Below are 22074 nucleotides of genomic sequence, written 5' to 3' on the forward strand. Positions count from 1 at the left end.
TATCCCTCCAACAGGCTGGTATGGTGGAGAAGGGAGAGAAGAGGTGAGAGAGAAGGCTGGAGAGAGGCAGTGACAAGCCAGCAGAAAGAGGAACACTAGACCCGTCCCTTGGACACTACTGCTGCTGAGAAGTGCAGAGCACGAAGCATTGGAAGATGGCGTGAAAGGAGAGGGAACGAGATCAGAGTGATGCACGTGAGTCAGAAGGAGGACCTGAGTCTGCGGATAGCCAGAGGACACATTAGGTGTCAATGCCCGTTGCCGGACAGCCCTGAATACCTAGAAGGCTGGTGCTGCAAAGTGCAGTCCCCTTAAGGGATCGTTCCTGTGGTTTGAGACTCCTAGGAGATGGAACATGCTATGCTGAGGGATGGGCACCTTGACTTAATGAACTGTTTTTAAAACTAGGCATACTACAGAGCATTACAAATGGGGGTCACATGAGCACGGCTAACCCAGTTGTGGTGGAACAGAGAAGCAGGTCAACAGGGACCTGAGCATTAAGGATTGTGGGCAGGCTGCCCCTTTCCCACGCTCTTCAAATGGAGTGGTCAGCCCGTTCCTCTAGTGTTTGGAAATATTGGAATAGACTGTGCCTAATCTCTTCCCTGGCAGCGTTGGGGAGTGCCATTTATCAGGAGGCAGATTGAGTTGACTAACTAGAAGGCTGCAGTCGCCCCATCCTAGATAGAAATGTAGGGCTGGAAGATGCCTCAAGAGGTCATCCAGTCCCCCCCAAGCATCTGAGGCAGGATTAAGGATTTCTAGAGCCTCCTTGACAGGCAATAGCCATAGCTGCAACCAGCCTCCATCAGAGAGCCCTACATTAGCACATCTGTAGTCTTTGATTTGAAAATTCAGGCCCTTAGAATGGGAAACATTCATGCAAACCTTAACAATGCTGTTGTCATGATTTGTGCCGCCCCCAAACCATTATTATACCTCCTCATATGGATGAAGCAGTCTAGGAGAGCATGAATCCTGTAAGCCAGTATAAATAGTTTTACATTGGATGCTTTCCTCTGGAAGAAATCAGAATGAGTTGTGATGTATTTATGCACAAATACAGAATGAGGGAGAACTGGCTAGGCAACAGCACTGCTAAGAAGGATCTGGGAGTTGTGTTGGATCACAACCTTGACATGAGTCAACCATGTGAAGCTGTTGCAAAAAAAAAGCAAATGCAATTTTAAGTGGCATTAACAGAGGCATAGCATGTAAGTCATGGGAGGTGATAGCACTGCTCTACTCAGCACTGGTTAGGCCTCTGCTTGAGTACTGTGTCCAATTTTGGTCACCAATGCATAGAAAGGATGTGAAGAAACTGGAAAAGATCCAGAGGCAAGCAACAAAGATGATCAAAGGGATGGAATGCAAGCCATGTGGGCAAAGTCTGAAGGAATGGGGTATGTTTAGTTTGGAAAAGAGGAGACGAAGGGGAGACCTGATCGTGGTCTTCAAATACTTCAAAGGCTGCCATAAAAAAGATAGAGAAAAGTTGTTCTCTTGCCACAGAGGCAGGACAAGATGCAATGGGTTCAAACTACAGCATAGCAGATTTAGATTAAATCTCAGGAAAATCTTCCTAACTGTAAGAACAGTAGGGCAATGGGACAGACAACTAGGGAGGTTGTGGAAGCTCCTTCACTGGAGGTTTTCAAAAGGAGGCTGGATAATCACCTGTCTTGGACGGTTTAGACCCAACAAATCCTGCATCTTGGCAGGGATTTAGACTAGATGACCCTTGCAGTCCCTTCTAACTGTATGGGTCTATGATCGGAGTGCTTGCCACAGTGCTCAGCAAACACAGTCCCCACAAGCCATGTGTCAGTGGCTGTAAACAGACTGGTGCTAAGTCTGTTGGGTTGGGCCATTTTGTGATAGCACTCCCCCTCTGAGAATCAAGCTGGGCACCCAAATATCATTAGCTGATTTTGAAAAAGGAGGCCTTCCTTTGTTTGTTAGTATCAGTGAATGTGATTTACCAGCTGGCATTAAAGAGAACTGGCATCCATGTGACCAGACCTGTTGGGGACACACTTGGTATAACCCAGGTGATTCAGGAGAATGGAAGGCCATGAGAGCCGATGAAGTCCTCTTGTTCAGAGCCATAGTGTACCAGCTCCTCCATTTTGAGTTTTACTCCTCCATGTTTGACCTCAGGTTGCCCTTGTTGGGAGGGGCTACTCCTACTCCCTCAGTTGCTGGGTAGATTTAACCTTTGGGCGGGAAACTTAACTGTTACTAGGCAAACTTAGCCTTGCGTGGGGACTGTGTGAGTGACAGATCATGTTATAATGTGTATCAGTTTTGGTTCCAGTATAAATAGTTAGGTAAGCTGTTTGTTTCATGCGCTTGATCTGAGTCCTATGTGGCTCCAGGCGTCTTATCTGAGCTCAAATAAAGTTTGGTTACTTCTCCACCCTGGTGTGTTTAATTGGTTGCGAAGCACACTGGGCAACGGACCCAACCGTTGCCACCCTCGGGCACTCTGTTCTGGCAACAGACCCACTTTGAGAACTGCTGTCACTGATAGAAACAGGTCAGTTAATGTGGACGGTGTCTGCTGCCCAGCCCGAGCATAAGAGTCCACAGCCACAGAAATGCAAGCTCTCGTATGACAAGTCACACTGTCACCAGTGAAAGGCAGGTCTACGTGATTGGAGACTCCTTACTGAGAAGAATAGACAGGCCTGTAACTAGAGCTGATCGGGAGAACAGAAGGGTGTGCTGTCTGCCGGGTGCTAAGATACAGGATGTGGACCTGAGGCTGAAAAGGATCCCGGCAGGAGCGGGAAAGAATCCGTTGATTGTCCTTCATGTGGGAATGAATGATACGGATAGATACTCTCTGGAATGTATCAAGGGAGACTATGCCAGACTGGGAAAGACACTTAAGGAAATCGAGGCTCAGGTGACCTTCAGTGGGATTCTGCCAGTTCCTAGAGAAGGGCAACAAAGGTGTAACAAGATTATGGCGATCAACAGATGGCTCAGGCAGTGCTGCTATAAGGAGGGCTTTGTGATGTACGGCCATTGGGAAGCATTTATGGACAGAAGACTGTTCTCTCGGGATGGACTTCACCTGAGTAAGGAGAGAAATAGACTTCTAGGATGGAGGCTCGCCGAAGTGATTAAGAGAGCTTTAAACTAGGAATTCGGGGGAGATGGTTGGGAGATGTCCAGGAGATCTCCACGCCGTAATTTAACCTTGAGAGGGAAGTAAACAAAGTAAGAGGGGATACAGTTGTGGACAAAAGAATTGGCATAAGGAGGAAGGGTAGTGTAGATAGCAGACTAACAGGTGATGCTGGTGGTAGAATGTCTGTGCCTAACAGGGTAAAGAATATCAGTGAAGCCAAACGGCAAAAATTAAGATGTCTGTACACTAATGCGAGGAGCCTAGGGAACAAAATGGAGGAACTAGAGCTACTGGTGCAGGAAGTGAAACCGGATATTATAGGGATAACAGAAACATGGTGGAATAGTAGTCATGACTGGAGTACAGGTATTAAAGGCTATGTGCTGTTTAGGAAAGACAGAAATAAAGGCAAAGGTGGTGGAGTAGCATTGTACATCAATGAGGAGGTTAACTGTAAAGAAATAAGAAGTGATGGAATGGACAAGACAGAGTCTGTCTGGGCAAAAATCACACTGGAAAAGAAAGCTACTAGAGCCTCCCCTGAGATAGTGCTTGGGGTGTGCTGCAGACCGCCGGGATCTGATTTGGATATGGATAGAGACCTCTTCAATGTTTTTAATGAAGTAAACACTAATGGGAAATGTGTGATCATGAGAGACTTTAACTTCCCAGATATAGACTGGAAGACAAGTGCTAGGAAGAATAACAGGGCTCAGATTTTTCTGGATGCGATAGCAGATGGATTTCTTCACCAAGTAGTTGAAGAACCAACAAGAGGGGATGACATTTTAGATTTGGTTTTGGTGTGTAGTGAGGACCTCATAAAAGAAATGGTTGTAGGGGACAACCTTGGTTTGAGTGATCATGAGCTAATTCAGTTCAAACTAGATGGAAGGATAAACAAAAATAGATCTGGGACTAGGGTTTTTGACTTCTCGAGGGCTAAATTTAAAGAATTAAGGAAATTAGTTAGGGAAGTGGATTAGACTGAATAACTTGTGGATCTAAAGATGGAGGAGGCCTGGAATTACTTTAAGTCACAGCTGCAGAAACTATTGGAAGCCTGCATCCCAAGAAAGGGGGAAAAAATCACAGGCAGGAGTTGTAGACCAAGCTGGATGAGCAAGCATCTCAGAGAGGTGATTAAGAAAAAGCAGAAAGCCTATAAGGAGTGGAAGAAGGGTGGGATTAGCAAGGAAAGCTACCTTAGTGAGGTCAGAACATGTAGGGATAAAGTGAGAAAGGCTAAAAGCCAAGTAGAGTTGAACCTTGCAAAGGGAATTAAAACCAATAGTAAAAGGTTCTATAGCCATATAAATAAGAAGAAAACGAAGAAAGAAGAAGTGGGACCGCTAAACACTCAGGATGGAAAGGAGGTTAAGGATAACCTAGGCATGGCCCAATATCTAAATAAGTACTTTGCCTCAGTCTTTAAGAAGGCTAATGAGGAGCTTAGGGATAATGGAAGGATGACAAACAGGAATGAGGATATGGAGGTGGATATTACCACATCTGAGGTAGAAGCCAAACTTGAACAGCTTAATGGGACAAAATTGGAGGGCCCAAACAATCTTCATCCAAGAATATTAAAGGAACTGGCACATGAAATTGCAAGCCCGTTAGTGAGAATTTTTAATGAATCGGTAAACTCAGGGGTTGTACCGTACGACTGGAGAATTGCTAACATAGTTCCTATCTTTAAGAAAGGGAAAAAAAGTGATCCGAGTAACTATAGGCCTGTTAGTTTGACATCTGTAGTATGTAAGATCTTGGAAAAAATTCTGAACGAGAAAGTAGTTAAGGACATTGAGGTCAATGGTAATTGGGACAAATTACAACATGGTTTTACTAAAGGTATATCGTGCCAAAGCAACCTGATCTTCTTTGAGAAGGTGACAGATTATTTAGACAAAGGAAATGCAGTAGACCTAATTTACCTCAATTTCAGTAAGGCATTTGACACGGTTCCACATGGGGAATTATTAGTCAAACTGGAAAAGATGGGGATCAATATGAAAATTGAAAGGTGGATAAGGAACTGGTTAAAGGGGAGACTACAACGGGTCGTACTGAAGGGTGAACTGTCAGGCTGGAAGGAGGTTACTAGTGGAGTTCCTCAAGGATTGGTTTTGGGACCAATCTTATTTAACCTTTTTATTACTGACCTTGGCACAAAAAGCGGGAATGTGCTAATAAAGTTTGCAGATGACACAAAGCTGGGGGGTATTGCTAACATGGAGAAGGACCGGGATATCATACAGGAAGATCTGGATGACCTTGTAAACTGGAGTAATAGTAATAGGATGAAATTTAATAGTGAAAAGTGCAAGTTCATGCACTTAGGGATTAATAATAAGAATGTTAGATATACATTGGGGACACATCAGTTGGAAGCAACAGAGGAGGAGAAGGACCTTGGAGTATTGGTTGATCACAGGATGACTATGTGCCGCCAATGTGATATGGCAGTTAAAAAGGCTAATAGGGTTTTAGGATGCATCAGGCGAGGTATTTCCAGCAAAGATAAGGAGGTGTTAGTACCGTTATATAAGGCACTGGTGAGACCTCACCTGGAATACTGTGTGCAGTTCTGGTCTCCCATGTTTAAGAAGGATGAATTCAAACTGGAACAGGTTCAGAGACGGGCTCCTAGGATGATCCGAGGAATGGAAAACTTGTCATATGAAAGGAGACTCAAAGAGTTTGGCTTGTTTAGTCTAGCCAAAAGAAGGCTGAGGGGGGATATGCTTGTTCTTTATAAATATATCAGAGGGATTAATATTAGAGAGGAAGAGGAATTATTTAAGCTTAGTATCAATGTAGACACAAGCATGAATGGGTATAAACTGGACACTAGGAAGTTTAGATTTGAAATTAGACGAAGGGTTCTAACCATCAGAGGAGTGAAGTTTTGGAACAGCCTTCCAAGGGGAGTAGTGGGGGCAAAAGACATATCTGGCTTTAAGACTAAGCTTGATAAGTTTATGGAAGAGATGGTATGATGGGATTGTTTAATTTTGGCAATTGACCTTTGATTACCAGCAGATAAGTATGCCCAGTGTTCGGTGATGGGATGTTGAATGGGATGGGATCTGAGTTACTGCAGAAAATTCTTTCCTGAGTGCTGGCTGGTGAGACTTGCCCACATGCTCAGGGTTCAGCTGATCGCCATATTTGGGGTCGGGAAGGAATTTTCCTCCGAAGCAGATTGGCGGAGGCCTTGGAGGTTTTTCGCCTTCCTCTGCAGCGTGGGGCATGGGTCACTTGCTGGTGGATTCTCTGCAGCTTGAGGTCTTCAAACCACAATTTGAAGACTTCAATAACTCGGACATAGGTTAGGGGTTTGTTATAGAAGTGGAAGGGTAGGGTTCTGTGGCCTGCTTTGTGCAGGAGGTCAGACTAGATGATCACATTGGTCCCTTCTGACCCTAAAGTCTATGAATCTATGAATCTATGACAAGTACAAGACTGAATGACAAGTCCAGATCCATCAGTTCAGGCCTGGCTGCAGCAGCTGTAATCATTTGAGTGCAAGGCACCAAAAAAGAAACAACAGAAGAACAGTGTGTGAAACGGGGAACTTTAGGTAATTTGACTGTTTGCTAAACCTTAGAGAAAATGTTCCTTCCCCTTGTCCTACATTCTGATGGCCATGGCTCTCTAATCATCTACTGCAGGGATGCAGGACGTGAACAGTACGGGGCTGCAGCCAGCCAATCACAGAGGCTGGAATTCAGAAAGGAGCCTAAAGGCTTATCTACATGGGGACATTCAGGAACATTAATCCAAATTAACTAAGTGGATTAGTTGAACCTCGTTAAATCCTAGTGTGAACACTCTAATTCAGAATTAAAGTGGCCTGAAGTTGATTTAGCTTAATTCACATCCAAAGTAAACTAAACTAAATCGAATTAAGGCCTCTTTAATTCTGAATCAGAGCACCCACCCAGGGGTTTAATGTGGTTTTACAAATCCACTTTAAATTCACATAGTTCATCAATTTGGAATCATAGAATATCTGGGTTGGAAGGGACCTCAGGAGATCATCTAGTCCAATCCCCTCCCTGCTCAAAGCAGGATCAATACTCGCCTAACTCATCCCAGCCAGGGCTTTGTCAAGCCTGACCTTAAAAACCTCTAAGGAAGGAGATTCCACCACCTCCCTCGGTAACCCATTCCAGTGCTTCACCACACTCCTACTGAAAAAGTTTTTCCTAATATCCAATCTAAACCTCTCCCACTGCAACTTGAGACCATTACTCCTTGTTCTGTCATCTGCTACCACTGAGAACAGTCTAGATCCATCCTCTTTGGAACCCTCTTTCAAGTAGTTGAAAGCAGCTATCAAATCACATCCGCCAACTCCTTTAGCACCCTCATTGGACTTGTGCTCATCCAGCTTTTCTAAATAGTCCTGAACCACTTCTTTCTCTACAGAGGGCTGGTCACTTCCTCCCCATACTGTGCTGCCCAGTGCAGTAGTCTGGGAGCTGACCTTGTTCGTGAAAACAGGCAAAAAAAGCATTGAGTACATTAGCTTTTTTCATATCCTCTGTCACTAGGTTGCCTCCCTCATTTAGTAAGGGGCCCACATTTTCGTTGATTTTCTTCTTGTTGCTAACATATCTGTAGAAACCCTTCTTGTTACTCTTAACATCCCTTGCTAGCTGCAACTCCAAGTGTGATTTGGCCTTCCAGATTTCATTCCTGCATGCCTATGTAATATTTTTATACTCCTCCCTGGTCATTTGTCCAATCTTCCACTTTTTGTAAGCTTCTTTTTTGTGTTTAAGATCAGCAAGGTTTTCACTGTTAAGCCAAGCTGGTTGCCTGCCATATTTACTATTCTTTCTATACATCGGGATGGTTTGTTCCTGCAACCTCAACAAGGATTCTTTAAAATACAGCCAGCTCTCCTGGACTCCTTTCCTCCTCATGTTATTCCCCCAGGCGATTCTGTTGATCAGTTCCCTGAGGGAGTCAAAATCTGCTTTTCTGAAGTCAAGGGTCCTTATTCTGCTGCCCTCTTTTCTTCCTTGTGTCAGGATCCTAAACTCAACCATCTCATGGTCACTGCCTCCCAGGTTTCCATCCACTTTTGCTTCCCCGACTAATTCTTCCCAGTTTGTGAGCAGCAGGTCAAGAAGAGCTCTGTCCCTAGTTGGTTCCTCCAGCACTTGCACCAGGAAATTGTCCCTTACACTTTCCAAAAACTTCCTGGATTGTCTGTGCACCACTGTATTGTTTTCCCAGCAGATATCAGGGTGATTGAAGTCTCCCATGAGAACCTTGGCCTGTGATCTAGTAACTTCTGTTAGTTGCCGGAAGAAAGCTTCATCCACCTCATCCCCCTGGTCTGGTGGTCTATAGCAGATTTTCATCATGACATCACCCTTGTTGCTCACACTTCTAAACTTAATCCAGAGACTTTCCGGTTTTTCCTGAAGTTTCATACCGGAACTCTGAGCAGTCACACTGCTCTCTTACATACAGTGCAACTCTTCCACCTTTTCTGCCCTGCCTTTACTTCCTGAACAGTTTATATTCATCCATGACAGTACTCCAGTCATGTGAGTCTCTGTTATTCCAATCACATCATAATTCCTTGACTGTGTCAGGACTTCCAGTTCTCCCTGCTTGTTTCCCAGGTTTCTTGCATTTGTGTATAGGCACTTAAGATAACTAGCTGATTGTCCCACTTTCTTAGTATGAGGCAGGAGCCCTCCCCTCTTGCAATCTCCTGCTGGTGCTTCCTCCCGGTATCCCATTTCCCCACTTACCTCAAGGCTTTGGTCTCCTTCCCCAGTGAACCTAGTTTAAAGCCCTCCTCACTAGGTTAGCCAGCCTGCTTGCGAAGATGCTCTTCCCTCTCTTCGTTAGGTGGAGCCCGTCTGTGCCTAGTACTCCTTCTTCTTGGAGCACCATCCCATGGTCAAAGAATCCAAAGAGCAGCGAACAGCAGAGGCTAACAGAGGGAGTTTGCCTGGGATTCGTCTGAGAGGAGGTATGCTAAGTGCTGCATTAGGGGGCCTGTGTTGGTGAGTATCTTAGTGTCTGTTGTGGGGCAGTTTGTCAGTTTGACCATGTGCTTGATTGTTTGAAAAGTGTGAATTGGGAGTGCTTTGTTCCAGGTGGGCCTTGAGTGGGCCTGACTGTTATAAAAAGGCAGTCAGCAGTGAACCAGCTGAGTGGCGACCAGCGGAGGCTAACAGAGGGCGCTTGCCTGGGGAGGGTGCACTGAGGCTTTCATTTTGCAGGCTTTTCTGAATAGTTACTGCAACAGCTGAGGAAGCTCTTGGAAGGAAGGAAGGAAATATGGATGCTGAGCGTTCAGCTGTTGTTACCTGCACAGGATGTGCCATGTTTGTCTTTCTTCCACAGGACAGAAATGACTTTGTTTGTACAAAGTGCAAGCTGGTCTCCATATTGGAAGAGAAGGTTTGAGGTCTGGAGAAACAAGTATCGACCCTGCGTTGCATAAAAGAAACTTACCTGCGTGTCCCCATGTAGACAAGACCTATGAGTGCCTCAGGTGGCTTTGAAAGTCCCAGCCAGAGTTTCTGAGTGTATTGCCTCAGCTGTCTAACATGAAGAAAGGAAGAGCAGCGAAGCACCTTCCTACCTTCCCTTATTGCCATTTCCTTTGAAATTCCTTATTTTGAATGAAATGGCAGCTCCAACAGAGGCCATAGTCCAGTGAGGGCTGGGTACTGCCCTGTGGGTCCTTCTAAAGTGCACTCCTTGCCCCAGTAGTGAGGAAGGAATGTTGTTTTTGAGGTGTTGATTCAGCAGACAGCCCAGCTGGTGGGGCAGCAGCAACTGCACCAAGATGATTTTGCAAAAAGGCCCAGAAACACATTTTCACAGGTGACCAGAGGAGAGGGTGACTTACCCTTATAGCTGCCGCTGGTTTGCAGGATGGGGCTGGGAAGCTGGACCCCACCAGTGAGAGGTGCTGCAGGGCCCAGCAGCAAAAGGCAGTTAGTCCATCTTCACTGGTCAGCCCCAGTGCCTCTAAAATTTGCTGCGATTGGCTGATGGTTTGTGAGGAAACCAGCCACTTCGACTCTCCCTGTGTTTAGTGGCGGGTTGGGTAGCAGCAGGCTCCATCCATCTTGCTAGGAGGGGATTATAGATGGGGCACCAGGGTCTGTTGCTGATGCCGGTCTGAGGGGGAACCTCTTGGACTTTGCACAGCGCAGACACAGTCTCCTAGGTGTGAGAGTGACATTACCACTGGTATTTCAGCAGTGCCACAAAGCCACGATCAGGGTCAGGGGCCCCACAAATGCATGGTGAGAGAGAGTTCCTGCCCCAAAGCGCTTCCAGGCTGAGATGAAGACAGAACATAACAAGTGGGTTCAACACACAATGAGAACAGAGGAGGAGGGGGGACTTCATTGGGAGTTAGGCACCTAAATGCCTGTGAGGATCTGGGGCAGAGTCAGATGCAACTGGATTTCTTTTAGTTCTTCTTTTTCTCTTATTATAAGTTCCGCTGCCTAGTTCCTTTCCTTGTGTTTTTCCTTTGATTTATTTCAATAGCAGTAAATCTTGGCACTTGCCTGCTTCTCGACAATTTTATTCCACTGGGTAACAAGGGAAAGTCACATATTCAAATGTCTGTTTCAGCATTAGCCCACACTCCGTTCCCCTTGTCCAGGTTGTGGGCCACACGCTCCTTCCCAGTCATCCCAGCTGGTTCTCTCTTTGGAAGGTGTTTGTGTGTATGGGGGAGGCTTCTCCTCCTGCAGCCCCCACATTCCTGCCCTCTCCCAGCAAGCAGCCACTCCATCTCCATGTGCTCGGGGAGGGTGAGGGCACTGGGACCCTACCTTTCCCACTGATGTCTCTTAGGATGCTCTAGCTGGGACTTCCTGCCCCCTGCTGTTCTCTGAATCCTCCGAGGTGCACAGGTGCACCCTGGAAAGGGGCTGGGCTCAGCTCCCATGTGCTAGGGCGAGGATTGGGGAGAGGGTGATGATATCATTATTTTACAGGATCACCGCTATGGACGTTAATGAGTGTTTGGGGTATTTAGAGCTCACATGTCTGCGGAGGTTGAGAAAGTGGGACAAAGCCCTTTCCCAGCAAATCAGGTATCAACCCACCTTGAGCTTAGATTTAGGGCTTGTGGGGAGGTGTGGGGCTCCTGCATGCAAGAGGGGCTATAGGCCTTGGGATTAAAAAGGCCCATAAAGGCCTGGGCTGGCGTGAGACAGGTTCTAGCACTGAAAGGGAACCAGCTTGGGGGAAGTTGTTGTCCTCACCCCTCTCACTGCTGCCAGGATGGGTCACTTTTAGGAACGATCCTGCCTGTTGTTAAATTTGCAGCCACTTGGATATACATCAAATGCTTGGGCCAATCACTGGCACCTGCCACCTCTGGCAATGTGGTGAATTGCCGTGGAACTGGTGGGAATGGCTGCAAACATTACCATCAGCAGCCATCTTGGAGCAGGCAAGGGCATTTTGGAAGTGCTGTGTGCCTTGGTAACTGTTATCTTTCCTTTACCCACAGTGCTTTGCAGTGTCAAACTGACTGCACTTCTCTCCCTAATTGAGGCAGTCAGAAGAGAAGGAGAAGTCACCAAATTATTTAACTTGGGACAGCAGCAATCAAATATTTACCAAGCAGAGCTATTGCTTGTGTTTGCAGAAGCCAGCATGGCCATAATGGATGTGAGGGAGCCTTTAATACACCAATCAATACAGCCTGCTCAAACTATGCCTGTCCTTTGATGTATTATTTAATTGCTTGTAAAAGGTGAAAGAGCTGTTTGTTCACCTCAATCAATTGCAACACTGATTAGATCAGGTGGCCTTGGGATCCCAACATGGTTGAAGAAATGGCTGTCAAATGTCACTAGTCCTATTTCTCTCAACTAAAAAGCATAACCTCTTTCAAACTACATGTTGTGAGCATACTGGCTCTTGGCCCCACTGGGAACCCTTCTCATCTGAGGAAGTGAAGGGGTGGCCTCCAGGTCGGGGATTAAGAACAATCAGCAAAGAAGGGAGGGAAGTGAGGACTCAGCAAATATGGAGAGTGACTTCCTGTCATGCACTGTACCTCAAGACAGTGCCCTGCAATTCCCACGTTCACTCACCACTTGTATACGGTGTCAATATTTTGTACAGAAAATGCCTTGTAAGGTATCATAAAGTCATGATCTGCTGAAACTCATTGTTCTGTCCAAATATGTATATCATTATTGTATATGGAGTTATGAGATTTTGGTATATGGTTGTTATTGAAATAGGTTGTGAGTCTCAAAGGAGGTGACCCACAGCCAGCAACCAGCCATTGACAAGCAGGGGAATTGTAAACAAGAGAGTTACAATTCAATAAGAGACACTTGCTCCTGCTACACACAATGTCGCTTGCTTAACTCTGGCTCGGCAAGGCCTCAGGACATGTGATGCTTGACTCCATGTTTGAGGCAATATTTTTCCAGGCACATGAACTGAGGGTATTAAATAAGGGACAGGAGTACCATGAGATTCTCTCCTCCCTGACCTATTCTGAAGGCAACAAGAATATCTGAAAGAAAAAGACACTGAACTGGGGAGATTGGTCCCAGGCTAAGCAGAGAATTCTGCCCATGTATTAAGAACTGCTTACAATGCTTAGTGGGGTGAGAAAAACTGGGTGATTCAACTCTTGCTAGGTATGATACAGTTTAGAATTTAGAATGCATATTTACTTTTTATTTCTTATGTAACATTCTCTGACCTTTATATCTATCTCTTGTAATCACTTAAAATCTATCTTTCTGTACTTAATAAAAGTATTTTAATGTTTAATCTGAACCAGTGAGTTTGTCCTAAGTGCTTGGGGGATCAGCTCAGGTTTCAAAGGCTGGTGCATGTCCACTATCCTCTGATAAAGTGGAAAACTAATTAATGAACTTGCATTGTTCAAGAGAAGGTCTTGAGCAGTGTAAGACGAGCACATTCCTGGGGTGCAAGGCTGGGGGGATTTGCTGGTGTTTCCCTGTGTATAATTCATGAGTGGCTTAGAAAGCATTCATGCAACTTAGCTGAGTGTGTACCTGCATGTTGTTGGCTGAGTGATAACAGTACCTAGAGGGGTTTGCTGCTTGTCACTGGCATAGCATTGTAAGAGACAACCCAGGCTGGATAGTGAAGGCAGCATAGCGGTCCCACAGTTCCAGGTTGTATCCCGGGAGTCTGTCACACTTCCCCTCTGGTTTCTTTGGTCAGCATCCTCCCTTCTCTTCTGCACAGGAAGACGTCTCCAGACACTCAGCAATCCTGCTCCCAAACAGTCCCACAGATACAGCAGTTCTTGCCCCTCAGAACCTCATGGCCAATAAATCCCATTTAGGGAATGTCTGTTCTCTTCATTAGCACCGAGAGGCTGGGCTCGGTACAGGACCCTGTCACTTTGCATTGAGTGACTGTTTTATGTAGAGACCCCAGCGTGGTTCGCACTGGACAAACCAGCAAACGAGAGAACACAGAGGACAGAATCCACAGGGAGACTGGACCCACCTTCTTGGGGTGGGGTGGGGACTGGACTGGCTACAGGACTGATGATAGCTGGAGCACCATGACCCCAAGGGAACCCCCCAGCTGCTCCCGAGTCAAGGCAGCTTTCCAGCTGCACTGTGCTGCCTGGATTGCTCTGGTTCTCCTAGATAGTTCCTTCAGTCCAGCTGCAGGGCTTCCTCACCCCTTGGGGAGCTCTGAGACATCTACCACCTAAGTCCTGCTCCTTAAGGGCTCTCCAGATGTTCCCAGGACAATCGCTTCTCTGCCCTGACTGACTCCCTTTACATTAGGCCATGCTAGTCATCTAGGGCCAGCATCTGCTCTCCTTGTGCAATGACCATCACTGCAGCTGACACATGGGGGATCGAACCAGGGACCCTCTGAGCAAAATGAGTGACACCCCCACTCCACAGATCAGCAGCTGTGCTGTGAAGGCTGGGGACAGACAGGCAGCAGAGCTGGCCTCTGAGCACTAGCTGGCTGGAGGGCTGGCAGAAAATCTTGTCCCTGCTGCCAGCTCTTCTGCAAATGGGCTGAGGGATGCCACTTGAGACAGGACAACATGGATACTTCGGAGGCAAGCCCAAGGAGCAGCTGGAGCATGTGGCTCCTGCAAGCCTGCCCCAGACATATGAACCAGTTACAGCCAAAGGGCAGGAGCCGCTGTACGTGGGAGTCAGGGGCTGCCGAGGCCATTTGTGATTGAGGGAGGTATGTCTGCTCCCGCTGACTGTTGTTTGCAATGACACTGAGGTCCGGTCCAGTCAGGGTGCTGGGAGAGATCTGGGTATTGGAGCAATCGCTGGGTCAATTTCTGCCTCCCCAGAGGGTGTCAGAGGCCAGACCAACCTAGCAAAGCAGAGAGACCTCACCACAAGGACCTGAGTCTCTACTGCTTATGCAAAGGAGCTGGGCTCTCTCGCTGGGGCGGTAACAGAGTCTTGCTCTGTGGATCAGGCACAGAGGGGGACATGTGACGCACACTGACCGGTGAGTTACACGCATGCTGAGCAGTCCCACTGACTTCGTGGAGAACTCATGGAGCACAGTATCGGTCACCACAGCTGGGGCATCAAGGTCTGGCCCCTCATGAGAGCTGTCCATGGTTTCATCACCATCAATGGCACAGCCACTCCTCCCTAACAAAGGTGAGCCTTCTATGTCAGGGCTGAGGGACCTTGGTAAAGTGCACAATCAGGGCAGCTCACACCTGCATACTCAGAGAAGGAGGAGTCCTACAGCCAGGAAAATGTCTCTGATGGGGTTCACATGCAGATGGGACTTTCAGGCCATGTATTGCTTGAAAAGTCACACTTTGGTTCCTCTGCAATGGGAGCTGCCAGCAGACACATGTCGCAATCGATTCCATTCTCTCTCAGCTAAACTACGCTTCATCTAGTTTGGATCGACTGCTTACCCCAGGGGAAAATCCCTCCTGAGAGAAACAAATCCAGGAAAAGTGGAGATGCCAGTGAAAGGGGAAGTCTAGATTGAGTTACATTTTGTTCATTGGGCCCAAGGGCATGTTGTTCAACCCACAAGAAAAGTAAATAAAGGCTGAGAAATCCCTTTGTCTGAATGCACAATGAAAGGAAAGAGAAACCTAGTCTGTGTCTTTGGGGTCCCAAGCTAATTCAGGAAAACTCTAGTGTACAAGGCAGAGTAAGGATATGAAGAACTTAGTTCTGATTCTCCTCAGCTTTACACTGACTTCAGTGGAGTTACTCCTGATTTACACCAAAACAAGAAGAGAATCAGGCCCCCTGCACTTTGGCAACAGCATCAGCATGAAACTTGGGAAGTCTGAGGTGATCATACAGCTGGTGGTTACATCTCATTACACACCTAGAACTCAAAACAATTCCTTTGAAATTACAGACACTATCTGCATAAAGTAGAGAACTCCATGAAATGTATAGACTGACTATGTCATGATGGCTGCAAAACATGCCAATGCCAGTTACTGCGGGGAAGGGGTAATGTAAAGAGTAGCCCAAGTGCACGCATGTCATTCACCACTGGAAAGCCTGTTGGTAGCCAGTTTGCAACCCAAGTGCATGTGTTCACACCACTGCACCCATTTTGGGTTGCTAGGCAGAAGCGTTCCCCAGAAGACCCTGCTGATTTCATTCATGAACAAGGAATTGGATGCAAATATGTAGGTGCCATCAAAAATAAACAGCACTACAATCTAGATCTCAGGGCTGGGCTGTACGAGGAGTTGTAAGTGGGCCATGTTCACATGTCCATTTTCCACCTCTGAAGAAAGAAAGCTTATTTCTGCTCCAAGGTGGGTCCAATGCTGTGCACAGAACATGGCTGGGAGATTGACAGGGAGTAGGCGGTGCACTGGGGTTACTGTCACTCCAGATCCAGAAATGGAAAAGGGTCTCACCTGATACGTGTTGTCAAAACTGTCATACATGAACCTTGTGATAAGGGACGTCTTCCCAACTGCAAGAGAAGAAGGAACAAGGGATTAGGTGAAGAAGTTCACAGTCAGGCCCTTCACTTTCTTTTAAAGACCAAAGGTGAAAAGGTGACAAGAACAGCTCATGCTAATCCCAGGCATGTCCCTGCACACCCACACAGCAGCGAGCAGCCCACTGACTGATAAGAATATTCCTGCGGGTCAAGAAGCGTAGGCCTGGACCCATTATTCTTCTGCTTTACATTCTTAGGGAGAAGTAAAACAGAGCATCCCTTTAAAGTCATACAGCTCACAATCCCCATCCATAGGCAGAGGGGAGGTCACAGCTAGTTTGGGGACAGTGGTGTTAGAAGAAAAGCATGTGTCTTAGATCTGTAGCTGTGGCCATGTAGCTGCTTGCAAGGTTTGATTGGGCCAGTTCTGACAAAATTAGCCAAAGTGCTAACTCCTGTGATGTCAGAGCATTATTGTTCTGCAAAGTAACAAGCCTGCTCTTAGGGTATTTCCACCTGTGTGATATTCCCTCACTGCCAGCAGTGCACAAGGTCACTGGAATGGAAAATAACCAAACTTTTCTCCCCTGGTGGCTGTGCACTTCACCTCACCAACCACAGAGGTTCAGTGCATGTCTGTTCAGCCTCAGTAAACCACTGCCACCCCTCTCCATCAACTAGCTGTACTCAGAGTGTGCTGCTGTCTTTACTCCACCTGATCTAGGTGTCATTTTCAGAGGATGCAACCACAGTTCTGGCTCTCCCCTCCCACATTCTCCCATGGCTGTATTAAGACCTTTACGATAGTTGTGGGGTTTTCTTTTGAAAGAATTTGGTCATGCTGGGCCAGGCTCTTGGGAGGTGAAAATCAGAGTATGTTGATTTATGCTAGTTGAGAATCTGGCCTTCTCTACGTGATTGACTCCTCTTCCTTGATCAAAGAATAATGTACCCAATCTGGCATCGTCAGTGATTCCGATTAAATGGCACAATGATAATTCTCTCTCCTATGCAGGGCTAGTTATTTTGAATGTCAAAATATTAATTTTCAGAGGGAATTAGGTCCCTAGCATGCACTTATATGCAAAAGCCACTGGAGAATTCAGAATAGCATCTGATGAGCAGGGACCCTTTCCAAGACAATCTCTCAATCTTTTAAGGTTCACCCATCATGACACAACCCCCCCGCTGCAAGTGCCTGGAGTCGACAATGAACTTGGTCAGCTATTGGTGCAGCATGACACTGTGTGGTGCAAGGCTGTGGGCCCATGCCACGTGAAATATGGATTTAGCAGATGACACACACAGGGCATGTGGAGCATCTATGGTGCTGAGTATTGTGTAACTCAGAGACACTGGATGGATTGTTTTGTGACTCAAATTTAACACTCGGTTCCTGAACCAATGGAAAGACTGCCATTGACTTCAGTGGTTTTAAGATTAGGCTCTAGATCTCCTCAATTTCCTGCTGCACCCCTCCCCGAAAGCACAGATTTGCTAAAGAAAGAGAACCATAGCAACGTTCTAGCCCCCAGAGAAAGCTACCCCCACATTGTATTGGGCGAGTTGCTTGGTATTCACACTTCACAACATGCCGTGGCCCCTCACACTGCTCTGACAGCATAAAGGAGCATGGAGCCAGCCCCCAGGCAAGGCCTCTGGGGTCAGCAAGTCCCTGGGGTGAGATAGACATGCCACCACAGGTCTCCGATGCCTTCTTTGCAAAGCTTACTGTAAGGGGCATGCTGGGGCCTGGTCAGAGTGCACTGTGATCCTGCTGATCTTGGGGCCGTTAGCAACCAACATAAGGTAGAGCAGCCCTGAGGCAGGGCCCATAATCCAGGAGGTGCAAAAGAAACAATTTATTGTCTCAACCGTAGTTTTAGTTAACCAGCAATGCGGGATTGCCTGAGCTGGAATAGCCAGGGTGGATTCTAATGAGTAAGGCTACGTTTCAGTCACAGGTATTTTTAGTGAAAGTCATGGATAGGTCATGGGGAATAAACAAAAATTCATGGCCTGTGACCTGTCCATCAATTGTACTATATACCCCTAACTAAAACTTGGGCTGGGGGGCCAGGGGTGCTCTGGGGAGGTGGTTGGGGGGCGCCACAGGTGCTGAAGAGGGTGGCCGGCACCTTTGCTGATGCTAGGGGGAAGGCAGGCAGTGGCACACAGCTTGGGACCCCTGCTGGTTTGCGGAAAGGGAGGGCAGGCCATGGCCCAGGACCCCCGCTGCTGTTGGGGGGGCGGAAAAGTGGGCAGCAAGACGTGGCCCGGGACCCCTGCTGGTGCTGGGGAGGGGAGGGGAGGGTTGGTGGGGATGGCAGACTCCCTACGTGGTTCCGCATGTTCCTACAGCTCCTAAGGGGAGGGAAAGCCAGGGGGGTTCCACAAGCTGCCCCTGACACGAGCTCCAGCTCCACAGCTCCCATTGGCTGGGAACTGCAGCCAATGGGAGCTGCAACAGTGGCACCTGCGAGCATTGGTAGTGTATGGATCCCCCTGGCCCGTCTGCCTAGGAGCTGCAGGGACATGCCGGCCACTTCTGGGGAGCTCCCCCCACCCCTCAAGGTAAGCACCACCCTGCACTCAATCCCCTACACCAGCCCTGAGTCCCCTCCCACACCCAAACTGCCCCAGCAGTGGTCGGTACTGCTGGCCCAGGGGTTGCCTGATCTGCTTGGGCAGCCCCGGAGCCAGCCACACTGGCCGCTGCAGAAGTCACAGAGGTCCTCCATGACAGACACACAGCCTTACTCACGAGCAATCAGTGTTCCCTTCCCTTCCTCCATGGCCAGAATACAGAGCACTTTCTGCTACCCACACGCAGATCTAGCCTGGCCAAGGCCTGGTGCCTTACTGACCAAAGATGAACGGGAACAAAGGTTCTGGAGCAATAAGATTTCTATTGATTCACAGTCAGTGCTAACAATGGTGAAGTAAACAACAGTTCAGGCATAAGCCAAGCAGTTGCTGAAATCCCATTAGGCTCACATAGTCCAATTTGAAAACAACACCTAACATCCAAGCAAACATTATAACCCAAAAAGCATTCTGCAGACTCCAAGCCCAAATCCCACCGAAGCACACTGAAGACCTATGGAGTTTAAAACACAAGGCATAAAGCAAGCTGAAAAGCAACCACACAAATAGCAGATGAAGGCTCGAATCTGAGTTGTGGGTTCAGTCTTGGGATAATGTTTAGATCTTCAGTTGATAAAACTGGAGTTATGGGTATGACACTCTGTACCTTAGGGGGAACAGCCTGCACCCCTATGTTTATCCTTATAATGATTGTGTGGTATCCAATGCAAAGTTTGTCATGTCGGGTGTCTCCGGAACGCTCATGACACACTGAGCATTGTTGTTACAGTAATGTTATACGTTGTAATTCCATGTATATAGTTATGAGGCTGAAAATTTGTCCTCATAGCTTAAAACAAGCCTGGCAAAAACTCTCCAAGAGCAGAGGGCAGTTCACACCTGATCAGGGCATGTATGGGACAAACCCAGCCCAGCCTCACAGGAACAGAGGACGCTGGCCTAGGCAGAAACAAAAGATCTGTTGGACTCTCCAGTGAGTCACCCCCTTCCCTTGGTCAGTTTGGGACTATAGTGAGGTAATGCTCACCTGACTCTGAAGGTGGGGGGGGGGGAAAGCCAAGAGGGAAGAAAGGACATGATAAAAGAGAGAGACGTTTGCCATGCTCTCTGAGCATGTCTACACTGGCAAAGTTACAGCACCGACAGTCACAGTGTCGTTCAGAGAGCGCAGAAAGAAAACTGCTGTTGTGTGTTCACATTGACAGCTGCTTGTGCAATAGCGTGTTCACACTTGTGGCACTTGCAGTGCTATCTGGAGCGCTGCACTCTGGGCAGCTATCCCACAGAGCACGTATAATCACTTAAAATCTATCTTTTGTAGTTAATAAATTTGTTTGTTTATTCTACCTGAAGCAGAGCGTTTGGTTTGAAGCATGTCAGAGACTCCCCTTGGGATAACAAGGGTGGTACTTATCAATTTCTTTGTTAAATTGACGAACTCAAATAAGCTTGCAACATCCAGTGGGCATAACTGGACACTGCAAGATGGAGTGCCTAGGGTTGTGTCTGGTACTGAAGATATTGGTTGGTGTCATTCAGTTGCACAATCCAAGCAGCGGCTCACTCACGTAACAGGGAGCAGCTTACATGCCAGAGGTTGTGCGTGAACAGCCTGGGAGTGGGGGTTCTCACAGCAAAGCAGGGTAAGGCTGGCTCCCAGAGTCGAGGATTGGAGTGACCTAGCAGATCACCAGTCCAGAAAACACCAGGGGAACGTCGCAATGGGTAGCTGCAGCTGAGGCCAACCCCTCAATATTCTTAGAATAGGCAGACATTTTCAAAGGAGCTTGGCTGCTCCCCGAAGGAAAAACTATTCCTTTCATTGTGACCTGAGCCACTCCTATGCATCCAGAAAAATAGTATTCGTGTGCCCCAAAGAAGAAATTAGATCACATGGCACATTCAGGACTCATTACTGGAGCATGACAGAGGGTGAATCTACACTACAGCTGCTAAAGAGTTCTGCCACTGACCTCTGCACCAGGGATTGGGTTGGTCTAACTACGGTGCTCAGGGTATGAAATTTTTCACAGCCCTGAGCAGCATAGCTAGGTCAGGCTAATTTTTAAGCATAGACCAGGCTAGAAACCACATTTTTGGTTAGCTCACTAGATGTAAAAAAAGCCCCAAGCAGACAAATTCACTCACTCTGGAACTGCAAAAATCTTAAGCAAAGAGTAAAAACATCCACATGAATCTTTCTCAGTCTTAACAGATGTTACGGAAAGGGTCACTGGTGCTTCTGGCATCAGCATGGTAGATTCAAAGTCAGACTATTCAGCAATTAAACGGACATGAAAAAAATGGAACCGTACATGAAAAATTTTAATGTTGTGAAATTTCTTTAGTTTCCAAAGATTATTTTTCCTAAATTTTTGTCCAATTTAATTTTTTTTGAAAATAGTCTCAAAAAACATCAAAATGGTTAACTTCTTTTGTTTAGCAAAAACTGGATTTTCAGTAAACAAAACATTGCAATAACTATTTTCATACTTGAAGTAATTGTTTTCAATAAAATTTACCTATCCCCTCCAAAAAAAATTTTAAACACAAACATTTTGCATTCAATGAAAAACTTCTATGTCTTTTTTTTGGGGGGCGGGGAAGGAAGGGAAGAAGAGAAACACACCTCATTTCTGATCAAAAAATGTTGACAGCTCTACTTCAGTCACCAGGACTAATCACTCTCAACAAAGAATTTTGCTAGTACAAGTCCCTGGGTCTGATTTTGACATCAGGACTGTATTAGATGCAAACCTGATGAGACACAGAAGGGACTCACTGAAGCTAGAGCTGCTGCCTAGATCTGATGGCTCCAAAGTAGAACACAAAGTAACCCTTTCATGCTGTGTTCAGCAGTCACCTGCGAAAGGTGTGTACTATGTCTCAGCTCAGGCAACGGTGCAACCTGTTGTCCCAAAGTCAATTCTTTCAGACAGTCATGGCCGGCTCCAGATACCAGCTAAAGAAGCAGGTGCTTGGGGCAGCCAATAATATTGGGGCGGCATATCCGGGTCTTTGGCGGGAATTTGGCGGTGAGTCCTTCAGTCCCTCTCTTCCTCTGCCACCGAAGAGGAAGAGAGGGAGTGAAGGACCTGCTGCTGAACTGCTGCCGAAGAGTGGAGCAGCGTGATTGCGCTACTGCGGCTTTTTTTTTTATTTTTTAAGCCACTTGGGGCGGCAGAAAACCTGGAGCCGGCCCTGCAGACAATACCTGGCTCCATATGGGGTCCTACCTGGCCTAGGTAAAATCAGCATGATAATGAATACGGAAATATCCCAGAGTCATGCAGAGAAAAATGCAACCATGCCCCACTCAGATCCATTCAGAATGTAGCTGCAAAGATAATTTTCCTAGCCCATTGCTTCGATTGTGTTAACCC

General features: G+C 46.9%; 1 protein-coding gene across 1 annotated transcript in view; it reads right to left on the bottom strand.

Moving 5' to 3' along the window:
* Positions 1 to 22074, bottom strand: part of RAB6B (RAB6B, member RAS oncogene family) — a 147268-nt gene that overhangs the window by 59881 nt on the left and 65313 nt on the right. The window contains 1 exon segment of the mRNA XM_050965662.1: positions 16056 to 16114. Within this exon segment, the coding sequence (XP_050821619.1) occupies positions 16056 to 16114 (59 nt within the window).

The sequence above is a fragment of the Gopherus flavomarginatus genome, chromosome 8, assembly GCF_025201925.1.
Source record: "Gopherus flavomarginatus isolate rGopFla2 chromosome 8, rGopFla2.mat.asm, whole genome shotgun sequence".
Lineage (NCBI taxonomy): Eukaryota > Metazoa > Chordata > Testudines > Testudinidae > Gopherus > Gopherus flavomarginatus.